The 12,418-nt window shown below is 42.4% G+C and overlaps 1 protein-coding gene across 1 annotated transcript in view; it reads right to left on the reverse strand.

The window, feature by feature from the left end:
* The window catches only part of LOC134205491 (acetylcholine receptor subunit alpha-like), a 710,869-nt gene that overhangs the window by 99,449 nt on the left and 599,002 nt on the right, over positions 1 to 12,418 (reverse strand). Inside the window, exons 5-6 of the mRNA XM_062680771.1 lie at positions 3,339 to 3,454; positions 1,176 to 1,344 (exon numbers count right to left, since the gene is read on the reverse strand). Coding sequence (XP_062536755.1) covers positions 1,176 to 1,344; positions 3,339 to 3,454 — 285 coding nt within the window. The remainder of the gene's footprint in view (positions 1 to 1,175; positions 1,345 to 3,338; positions 3,455 to 12,418) is intronic.

The raw sequence follows: 12,418 nt of genomic DNA on the forward strand, positions 1-12,418 counted from the left end.
ATGTCGGCCTTGTGGGGTTGAAGTTGGATGATGGTTTCGGCGAAACACAAGTGAGTCTTGAAAAGTTTCCAGCAGAACATGTGCCTGTTTTATTGTGGAAGCAGACCTGGCATATTGCAAAACGATGAACCTAGAGCTCTTGTTTACAGCCGACTTTCCACATCTTGATGCTATTATTAGCGCCTTAAATTTGTTTACACATTTGTTCTTTCTATCTATTTCCAGCCGAAATTCCGTGAAATTTCCCAAAAAGCTGAGGGAAATTTTCGACGGAAATTGCACAAAATGCCCTTAAAATTACGAAGAATTTCGAAGTTTGTGCCTTTCTCGTACATTAGATATACTAAAAAACAAATTGAGTCAAAATTTCTTAGCGTGTTTTTTGTACACAAATCGTATTTTGGCCATAACTTTTGATCCCATAGTCCGATCTGGACATCCGATCCGGATCCGAACAAATTGGATTAAGATAAGTACATAAATGTTGAGAGTTTTAGAGTTACCTTGGTGTACGAGAAAGGTAAAAATACAATTGGTTTAGAATTCTAGTGACGACTATAATATAGATTATATAAATTACTCATCTTTAATAGTAGGTTATGACATGAATAAAACAATTAAGGGCTTTTAACATTTACATTTCGCTTCCATGAGTTTGAATCACTATTTTGCATTTCGAATCGTACGTATGTTCCGTATATTAAAACAAAATCGTGTCGTTTATCCTTTTCTCGTGTCGTTTAAAAGTCGTTCATATTGAAATGAAAAAGTTATTACATACATAAATGTACAAATATAACGTTGTCAGAAATTATGTCACCTAATAATGATATCAAAAACTCAATATCAAATATTTTTCATAACGCAAAAAGCTTCACTACGTAAGTTGACAGTATAAATATTTTTTTCCGAAGAATAAACGATTTAATTCCTGCCACAGACTCAAGAGATACCGGATGATATTAAACGGATTACGATACTGCAAGTAAAAATTAAACTTAACGATAAAACCATCATTTTGTAGGGATGTGGCGCAGCGCAATAGCCTGCCAAGAATACCTGTTGATTCCCTATATTGATTTTAAATGCCGCATTGGACCTAAAAGCTAACCGCTAAAATACGATGAAACCACCTCGAAGCAATCACAAAACATTTATAAACGGAATGAACTCACCTTCTCGCCACTGTCCGACGGCAGGTAGAAAACCAATATCGTTAGGAAGCTGATGCCCATGCAGGGAATTATTAAATTAACGGTATAAAATAACGTTTTGCGGCGCATCGTTATGTTGAAGGTGATATCGAGATACGGTTCATCACAACATGTGTAGAATTTTTCATTTCTGGTTGTCGATTCGGTTCGCGTCGGTTCGATTAGGAAACACCGGCCAGTGGGCCATTTCGCCGGTTTTAGGATGGCGGGCGACAATGATGATAGCCACGCGATGAATCCTCGCAGGAACAAAAAAAAATATGACCACAGACGATGCCGAACCGAACGAAGGTGTTTGGTCGTTGATGATGTATGGCACGTTCCATCCGACCCATCGGTGGACCAGCGAGTGTTCGGGTTTCGGGTGTGGATTCAACGCGTTGACAGAATTTGTAAGCATGAAAATGGAGAGGAAAACGCAAATAAAAAAAAGCTTTTTCATACGGCAGTTGTTTGTTCAGGCACAAGGTCACCAGGATGGGTACGAGTGGAAAATTTGATGGAATTCAATTTAAATAATTTGAACCGGTTTATCGAATGACGAATTGTGTTAGCAATTTGTTGAATGTTTGTGCTACTTCCCTTGACACTCGTTTATTTTTTTTTGTTTCGTTCGGGTTGTGACCGTTTCTTTGCAAACATGAATATGCTATTATATGCCCAGAGCAAGTGAATTGTTTTTGAATTGCTATTGTGATTGGAATATTTAAACATCTGTTAATGTTGCTTAATGTTTCTTATATAAACAGTATTTTAAGCTAATCCTGAAGAATGTCTGCTTTGCGGATTTGGTTCTATAGAACAAAACTTCCCTAGTGTACAGATTCATACAGAAATTGAAAAAGTTTTCGTGGCATGATTGCTGTGAAGATTATTGCTCGGATTATTTTCTGGTGGGAAATTCAAACTCTTCCGTTTTCGCACGTATTAAATAATTTCAGTTCATTCTATTTCTAATAACTTCATCTGCGTTTGCTTAATGAAGCCTTCAGATAAGGAAAAGCCATTTGGAGTAGGCCATCAACACATGTCTTGCTCAAACAGGCGTAAAATTTAATTTCTTTTTTTGTAATTTGTGGTACATAAGGAATGCATCGAAAATAAGTTATCCACTTTCAAAGTGTTTCTACTCAGAAGCTCATGAAGGTATTGGTTTGATTTAACCCTGCAATCGATGTATTCATATGTTAAGTTTCAAATCAGAATTTGTTTGTTTGTTGAAAATTTGTTGCTTCCGATGTATCTCAAATTGAAAGTGATATTGAAATTCGAGTTTTGGACACATGGCACCGTAAGAAGGGCTCGAGATGGATAATTTGACCAAACGTTTCGCTATCCACCCCCAAAGGTAAGTTCGCTAACCTGTCGGAAAAGGAAGAAAATCAAAATCAAGGCACCGAAATTTGGACCAGAAAGTAATCATGTTATAAAACGAGGCAATTTTATGCCGATTTGTGACCAGGAAGAAAAATGCTCGAATAAATGTGGGAATAGTGCAATATTTATTTAGTATCATATTTTTTCATAAAACTTATCAAACAGAATTAACATATGTTGCTAGACAAATTTTAATAAATTTTTAAAATTCATCCGATTTTATTCGAATAAAATGATTTGGATAACTTATTTTCGATACAGTCCTTATAAAAATACGTGCGAATAATGGAAGAGTGTTATTTGTAGCTTGACTATGAGATTAATCTTTGGCTATGGTTTTAGTACTTCCTGGATTACTCTCAATGTTTTTTGAACATATCTGAAATTAAAAAAAAAAAAGTAAAATAATTACAGGGAGAGCATCTTCAATTTATTTAACATGCTTCCAGTGCGATTTACTTTAAATTGAGTTATTGGTTCATGGGGGTTGATTTTTTTATCACATTTTCCCTAAATTCTGCACAGTATAATCATTATTTAAGCAAACCCTTGAAAATTCCAACCGCATTTAGGCAAACTTGCATAATTTTACTTTAGGACAACTTTAATAGGGACTATCAAACAAAGATAAAGATTTTTAAACACTGACAAGCAACGTCGTTCACCCTATGTGTCTGTCATAGCTCTATTTGTTTCAACATTATTTCAAATGTATGTCATCCACTCGTAATTTCTATTGTGACTCACCTGACGGCAGGAACTTCTAGAATATCCCATTCGACTGATGTATAGAACTCCGATAAATCTACTCCTACTTCTACTACGTTCGTATCGTTGACCTCATCGATATGCCGAAGATCAACCTGGAAAAATAGAAAAAAAGTAAATGAGTGAAAATCAAATCGTAAAAAATGTGTGTTGTAACAAATTATATTAACTTTTTTGTTTTTTGACAAAATAACTCGTGGTTTCCGGAAGCCTCTTCGTAGTAATGTAAAGATAGTAAATGTCACTAATAAGCGAGATTGAATGACTACAGCGCCACCTAGAGATAAAAAAGTGGAAAGTATGCATTTTTCCATATATTTAGTCGATTTTTCCCATATAAACTTCATGCTCGTTGAGCATCCACTTAGACTTGACGGATCTGGCTGAAATTTTTACAGTAGCTTCTGGGAGCAGAAAACGTCTCGAAATACGTCTCGAAAAAATGATTTTGATTTTTTTCATATAAGTGTGGTTCACCTTACTACGGATCTTTTTTTTTTGGACTTTATTAGAGTGATTTTTAAGTTTGACAAAGTTCATCACTTAAAGAAAAGAAAAGGATCTTACATATCCACTATTGGAGTTAAACTGAGTCAAGATAGGACACGTGACCCACCAAATCGAACATTTTTCTTGAAATTTTAATATATACAGTGGTTAGACAAAAAGGTTGAGATAGGCAAAATTTTGTCGAAATTCAAATCAGCATAACTTTGAGTAGAATGGTCCGATTTTGATGAAACCGGACGCGGAAACTCTTCTAGTATAATGTCCCCATGCAAAACCTCAGATTGATTTTCTCCAGAAACTAGAACTAATATGCTGATCAATGCTGGCTACAGAAGGAGGGGGGGTCAAGCTGAGTGTTACGATCCATATAAAAAAATTAAACCTCTCATACAGAAAGTGTTACGAGGGGAAGGGTGGGGGTCGAAAATCACCAAATTTAGCGTAACGTAATTTTAGAAAGAGCCCTTAGGGAATTCATTCTGAAATACCTTCATGGTTTTCGTCGATATTTTTTCTGAAAATCCTTCAGAAAATCTTTCCATTTCAGGAATTCTTTCTAGGATAATTAAAAAAATTACGCCATTAACATTCTTCCAGAGATTTCTTCGGTAAATCCTCTAAAAAAGCTATAGTGAATTCGTCCGAAAATTCCACGTGAACTTCCTTTTGCTTTTAGTTTAACCATTAACCATTAAACCGTTATGCGATCAATGGCGAATTGCCAACGAAATGAGTTGGCCACGGATGGATTCTCCGGATTGGTCGGTGGGTTTCCTAGCACATTAGTCGAATGATGAAGCGGATTGGCCATGATCAGGTGTCGAAGCGGGTTGGCCTGACCGACTGCTCTCGAGGCGAATTGACTGGACAATGGAGCGGGCTGGCCGCGATTGGGTCTCGGAGTGGGTTCGCCAGACGGAATGCTCTCGAAGCGGACTGACCGGCCGATGAAGCGGGCTGGCCGACCTGACGGCTCTCGAGCCGGATTGGCCACACAATAGCAAGAACGGCCTGATTTCCCAATTGAGGGCACGTGGTAGTTTGGACCTGATAGCAAGACGGCGCCGGGAGTTTCTTGTACTTTAGTGGCTCACTTCTGTACGCCGGGTTGTCGATGACCGGGCAGTTGCCCAATTTCGTCCATGGCCTCGAAACTCCTGTTGGCCGTTACTGGAAATATTAAATGGAGTCCACACACCCACAATATAAAAAAGGCCCAGTTATTTCCGTCGGATCGTTGTCGAGAACCATTTTCACCGGATTACTGTCCGACGTGCCCAGCCCACCGCAGTCTTCCAATTTTTGCGGTGTAAACGATGGATGGTTCTCCCAACAGCTGATGCAACTCGTGGTTCATTCGCCTCCTCCACGTACCGTCCACCATCTGCACCCACCATAGATGGTACGCAGCACTTTCCTTTCGAAAACTCCCAGTGCGCGTTGGTCCTCCACGTACATCGTCCAGGTCCCGTGTCCGTACAGAACTACCGGTCTAATAAGCGTTTTGTAGATAGTTAGTTTGGTACGCCCTGTTAAACCTCTATAGAAAAGCTGCATGTATCCGTAAGTAGGCCCCACCAAAGCGACCGTGTGCCGCTCAAAGCGCACAAGCCCAAGTCCTGGTGTTAGGTGGGATGCTAAACAGCCCTGACACGACGGCCCTCCGACGAGACAGGAGTTTTGTGCAGGCCCAATAAGCCGCCTGGAAAACCAATCATTACGAACAATATAAGAGATAATGCGACTCGATATAATCGGCAAAGACCTAGGCGACGAATACAGGATCACGATTGGAAGCTTGGAAGCATGGAATTGCAAGTCGCTAGGTTTCGCAGGTTGCGACAGGATGATCTACGATGAATTACATCCCCGGAACTTCGACGTCGTGGCGCTGCAGGAGATTTGATGGACAGGACAGAAAGTGTGGAAAAGCGGGCATCGAGCGGCTACCTTCTAGCAAAGCTGTGGCACCACCAACGAGCTGGGAACCGGCTTCATAGTGCTGGGTAAGATTCGCCAACGCGTTATTGGGTGGCAGCCAATCAACGCAAGGATGTGCAAGCTGAGGATTAAAGGCCGTTTCTTCAACTATAGCATCATCAACGTCCACACGAAGGGAGACCTGACGACGAGAAAGAAGCGTTCTACGCACAGCTGAAGCAGACATACGATGGATGCCCACTGAGGGACGTCAAAAATCATCGGACCGGATAGTCTGCACACCGTATCGAATGACAACGGCCAACGATGCATAAACTTCGCAGCCTCCCGCGGAATGGTAGTCCGAAGCACTTTCTTTCCCCGCAAAAATATCCACAAGGCCACATGGAGATCACCTAACCAAGAAACGGAAAACCAAATCGACCACGTTCTAATCGACGGTAAATTCTTCTCCGACATCACGAACGTCCGCACTTACCGCAGTGCGAATATTGAATCCGACCACTACCTCGTTGCAGTATGCCTGCGCTCAAAACTCTCGACGGTGTACAACACGTGTCGAAGTCGGACGCCGCGGCTTAACATTGGGCGGCTACAAGACGGTAGACTAGCCCAAGAATACGCACAGCAGCTAGAAGTGGCACTCCCAACGGAAGAGCAACTAGGCGCAGCGTCTCTTGAAGATGACTGGAGAGATATTCGATCCGCCATTGGTAGCACCGCAACCGCTGCACTTGGCACGGTGCCCCCGGATCAGAGAAACGACTGGTATGACGGCGAATGTGAGCAGTTAGTAGAAGAGAAGAATGCAGCATGGGCGAGACTGCTGCAACACCGCACGAGGGCGAACGAGGCACGATATAAACAGGCGCGGAACAGACAAACTCGATTTTCCGGAGAAAAAAGCGTCTGCAGGAAGATCGAGACCGTGAAGAGACGGAGCAACTGTACCGCGCTAATAACACACGAAAGTTCTATGAGAAGTTGAACCGTTCACGTAAGGGCCACGTGCCACAGCCTGATATGTGTAAGGACATAAACCGGAACCTTCTTACGAACGAGCGTGAGGTGATCCAAAGGTGGCGGCAGCACTACGAAGAGCACCTGAATGGCGATGTGGCAACGAAGATGGCGGTATGGTGATGGACGGGGGGGAACGCGCGCAGGACATAATTCTACCGGCTCCGGATCTCCAAGAAATCCAGGAGGAGATTGGCCGACTAAAGAATAACAAAGCCCCTGGGGTTGACCAACTACCAGGAGAGCTATTTAAACACGGTGATGAGGCACTGGCTAGAGCGCTGCACTGGGTCATTACCAGGATTTGGGAGGAGGAAGTTTTGCCGCAGGGTTGGATGGAAGGTGTCGTGTGTCCCATCTACAAAAAGGGCGATAAGCTGGATTGTAGCAACTACCGCGCAATCACATTGCTGAACGCCGCCTACAAGGTACTATCCCAAATTTGATGCCGTCGACTAGCACCAATTGCGAGGGAGTTCGTGGGGCAGTACCAGGCGGGTTTTATGGGCGAACGCTCCACCACGGACCAGGTGTTCGCCATTCGCCAAGTACTGCAGAAATGCCGCGAATACAACGTGCCAATACATCATCTATTCATTGACTTCGTATCAAAAATATGATACAATCGATGGGGACCAGCTATGGCAGCTAATGCACGAAAACGGATTTCCGGATAAACTGACACGGTTGATCAAAGCGACGATGGATCGGGTGATGTGCGTAGTTCGAGTTTCAGGGGCATTCTCGAGTCCCTTCGAAACCCAGAGGGTTACGGCAAGGTGATGGTCTTTCGTGAAGGACACGAGTTGCATCAGCTGTTGGGAGAACCATCCATCGTTCACACCGCGAAAATCGGACGACTGCGGTGGGCCGGGCACGTAGCCAGAATGTCGGACAACAATTCGGTGAAAATGGTTCTCGACAACGATCCGACGGGAAAAGGAAGGTGAGGTGAGCAGCGGGCAATGTAGATCGATCAGGTGGAAGATGACTTGCGGACCCTCTGTAGACTGCGTGGTTGGCGACGTGTAACCATGGACCGAGCCGAATGGAGAAGACTCTTATATACCGCACAGGCCACTTCGGCCTTAGTCTGAATGAATAATAATAATAACAAGCTTGAATAATGAATTTACCACTGTGTGGAGGAAAAATAATAAACGAAGGAAATTCTTCAAAGTTATATGTTGTTCAAAATTGGCCCATTCTCACCCCTCACAGGGGGTGACATTTGGTCAAATAAAATAAAATTCAGCGGTGACGATGCCACGATTCAATCGTTCATCAAAAATAATTGCCTGCATTACAGCTCTTACCAACTATGTAAGGCAAATCAACCAAAGGCTTGGCCCAATCTCACCCGTTTTAGCGTACATTGCTCGTTGCTACGAAAAACCAGAACCGCTATATTAAATATCCATAAAATTCAATAAAACAACAGCAGATGTTAGGTATGAATAGATTTGTGGGGCATCATTGACACTATTTTATTACTGGTTCTTTCAATCAATAGTTTTACATTCAAGTTCCAAGCATTATGGTACGAGCTCAATTAGTATTTGGAACTTGTTTTGTGATTTCCTAGACGTGAGTTTTAATATAATTTCAAACCGTTTGAAGTTTTCATCAAAATTCATGACACTTTCTGAGATATTAGGAGTGGAAACATTTTTCCTTTTTGGGCCAATCTTACCGCCTAGGCCCAATGTCACCCCGAACGACGGTACCAACATATCCGGTGATGTCCAGATGAAAAATAAAACTAAGTCAACCCACTTCGGAAGTAGAACTGTATAGCCTGTAAGTTTGATGCCCATAAAAAGTAAAAGCTTGAAAGGGACAATGATGGCGACGGGGACGACACAAAAGCCAACACTGGCTGGATGGGCATTAAATGGTGTCACAATAAAAATCACATCCTCAGATTGTGGTGAGGCATTTTGTCTGCCCTTCTTATGTGCGCCGCCTTCTGTGGCTTCCAATTCACCGACTTGAGAAGGGCAAACTGCCAGAATCAAACATCCAACCAGGCTCAGATTTTAATTTCCTTTCATTGTTCTCGCCGTGGAATTTTATTTCACTTTGGCGGAATCAGGAAGTGTGACCCGTACAACTGAAGCGATATTATCACAGTGGCCATTAAAATGGTTGAAGAATTCATAAAGTTTTGTGACGTCTTATACCAGCCTGAAAAAAATTAAGGACAGACATATAATCATCTGTTACGATATTCATCGACTCATCGTCATGATATGCACGGAATTCTAAGTGAACGTATGTAAATTGGATATGATTGAAAAACTTCTACTTCTTCTTTTTGAAATCAGACCCCCCCATTGAAACAATGCCGCCTCGCCTCGCCATTTTTGTATTCATATACCATTAGACTAACACAATTATTTTGTGCATATAGAGCCTAGGAAAGTCAAGAAAACGTCCAACCCAATCTAACTTCAATACTTCTTGCTTTATAGCTGGGCATCTTAATGCATGCAAGGTAGTCCCACACGTTTAACCGACGTTTGTAGATATTACTTTTTTCACTATCACTGAATAAGTCATATTTTAAGGAAAGTACATTCGCTCAGTGAATTGCAATGTTAATTAGTAGGAAGCATTCTAATATTTGGGGACAGTGACTTACCCCTTGAAAGGTTCGTACAAGCATACATCCGTTAATTTAGCTTAGGGAAAAGCAATTGAGGCGAAGTCTTGTTTTGTAATTTGCTCCTACATAATGAACAAAGGAAAAATTCCATCACTCTATTAGTCAAAGCAGTTTATGGATCATAAACTATAGACTTCCGTACGGGCACTAACTCATATCCCGTTGAATCAACCAGCAACACAAAAGCTGACACTGCCACGAATAACAGAGGCCACATATTTTAGCTCCCGATTAACCAAACTTTCCCGGTGGCTATTCCGGGCTGGGTTCATTATCGCATCAACCGCAATAAACGTCAATGTACAGGAAATAATTACGTATCTTGGATCATCCTTTTCGGGACCATTCGCCGTTGGACAATTGGCCTTCCTGTCCAGCTTCATCAGCTCATATCCGTACTGCTAACCATCATATCCCTGGTCGTGTCGTGAAATTCCCAACTATCTTTTGATCCATAAAGCGGCAGTGTATCATATCCCGACCGTTCAGTAGGGAGCAAATGAAAGGATTTTACGATGTTCTCTCCTAATTGCTCGCCAGCTTCTCACCCACTACTATTTTGCCACGTCAGGACTACCAGCCCGCATTCACACAAACCGCACCGAACAGGCCGTGGCGACCGGAAAATGTACGACGGTACCAGGATGCCAACTCCAGGCTTTCCTCATGTGTAAGAAATCGCGAAATGTGGCAGATATCGAATGACAAAAGAATCTTCCATTTCATTAAGCCTTTCCACTTGTTTTTGTGATATGCTTCATCACCCACGCATTTTCCACGTAGTCGGAGTGCCATATCTCTGCCGCCCTGTTTGGTATGAGGGGGCGTAGACATACGCTAAACAATCGCAAATGGTCGCGTCGTCGTCGTCGCCGTTTCGAGATAGTGTTCTTTGTTTTTCGTCAAAGAACCATGCCTAGATTAAAGGGATCGCTCGGAGATATTATTTATATCATTTTACACGAATTTCCTTCGTCTGATGTATGCATCCCGCAGAAATATAACAACAACCACAGTAATGAATTTTGTTTTCTCGGAATCATGTGGGAAGAAAAGGTTATGTCTTTATTTGCCATTTTGGATCAGAAGACATCTTTTTATTCGTGTCATCAAAAATGAAAGATAAGGGCTAGATCTGGTATTTTTTTTGGATACGTCGCTCTATATCAATGTGTTGAGTCTAGGGTCTAGGATCTAAATCTTGCAAATATTTGTACATTTGAAAATGTGAGCCGCCATGTATTGATGAATCTATCGTAACTGCGAATTTTACGACAAGGTGCCGAAGATCAGCGCTATTTAAGTTTGAAGTTGTAGATGTTATTGAAACTTGCCCAGTCAACACAAGATCGTATATGATATCACATAAGATAGGTACTTCCAAAAGATATTTTAGTTACTAAATAAAGATTGTCGCTGTCGTCGCTGTCCGGAACATCTTTTGCTGGCGAGGATAAAGGAGCTACAAGAAGGAAAATCCATACGATTTGACAGGTATGTACCACACATGTTTCGGACAGCAGAACAAAAGGAACCGAAGCGACAATCTTTATCTAGTAACTAAAATATCTTTTGTACTTCCCCATACAGTATAAACGTATATCGCCTCCACTTTAGCATCCTATGTTGCATCATATACGATTTTGTGTTGACTGGAGGCCATCACATTTTTATATGGAATTGAACCGCTAAGTTTTATGAGTTTTACTCCATGTACTATAGTATGACATGTTTATTGGGAATAGAATCGGGAATCTTCTTAGGAATGATTATAAGAAGGCAAAATATTTTCATAGACAGATTTGATATACTTAGTCTTCATGAATTTTTGATCAACAGGTTTCAATCGAAAGCTGTTATGTCCCTTCATCATCCAGATGTATTTGTTTTAATTTGCACCTACTGCTCTTATGGTACAATCGGGTTATATGTGTGGTATTTATTCAATGAAAGTATAGAAATCAACTATCTCTTGATTTCTTAGAGCTAAATTTAATGTTTTTATATCAAAAGAAAGAGACTTTCATGAAGAACCTGATAACTATAAGCGTGTTGCTGGTATGTACCTTGGGCGGGCAGCAGGGACTATGTCCAAGGGCTTGACGATCCCTCCCCAGGCCATCTGCGAGTTGTGGGGCTTGCCTAGGATGTGGTGGGGTTTGACAGTGGGCCCTGTTAAACCTCTATAAAAAGCTGCATGTATCCGCAAGTAGGCCCCACCAAAGCGACCGTGTGCCGCTCAAAGCGCACAAGCCCAAGTCCTGGTGTTAGGTGGGACACTAAACAGCCCTGACACGACGGCCCTCCGACGAGACAGGAGGTTTGCGCAGGCCCAATAAGCCGCCTAGAAAACCAATCATTACGAACAATATAAGAGATAATGCGACTCGATATAATCGGATCACACAGGATCACGATTGGAAGCTTGGAACATGGAATTGCAAGTCGCTAGGTTTCGCAGGTTGCGACAGGATGATCTACGATGAATTACATCCCCGCAACTTCGACGTCGTGGCGCTTCAGGAGATTTGCTGGACAGGACAGAAAGTGTGGAAAAGCGGGCATCGAGCGGCTACCTTCTACCAAAGCTGTGGCACCACCAACGAGCTGGGAACCGGCTTCATAGTGCTGGGTAAGATGCGCCAACGCGTGATTGGGTGGCAGCCAATCAACGCAAGGATGTGCAAGCTGAGGATTAAAGGCCGTTTCTTCAACTATAGCATCATCAACGTGCACTGCCCACACGAAGGGAGACCCGACGACGAGAAAGAAGCGTTCTACGCACAGCTGGAGCAGACATACGATGGATGCCCACTGCGGGACGTTAAAATCGTCATCGGTGACATGAACGCACAGGTAGGAAGGGAGGAAATGTATAGACCGGTCATCGGACCGGATAGTCTGCACACCGTATCGAATG

Source organism: Armigeres subalbatus, chromosome 1 (assembly GCF_024139115.2).
Source record: "Armigeres subalbatus isolate Guangzhou_Male chromosome 1, GZ_Asu_2, whole genome shotgun sequence".
NCBI lineage: Eukaryota > Metazoa > Arthropoda > Insecta > Diptera > Culicidae > Armigeres > Armigeres subalbatus.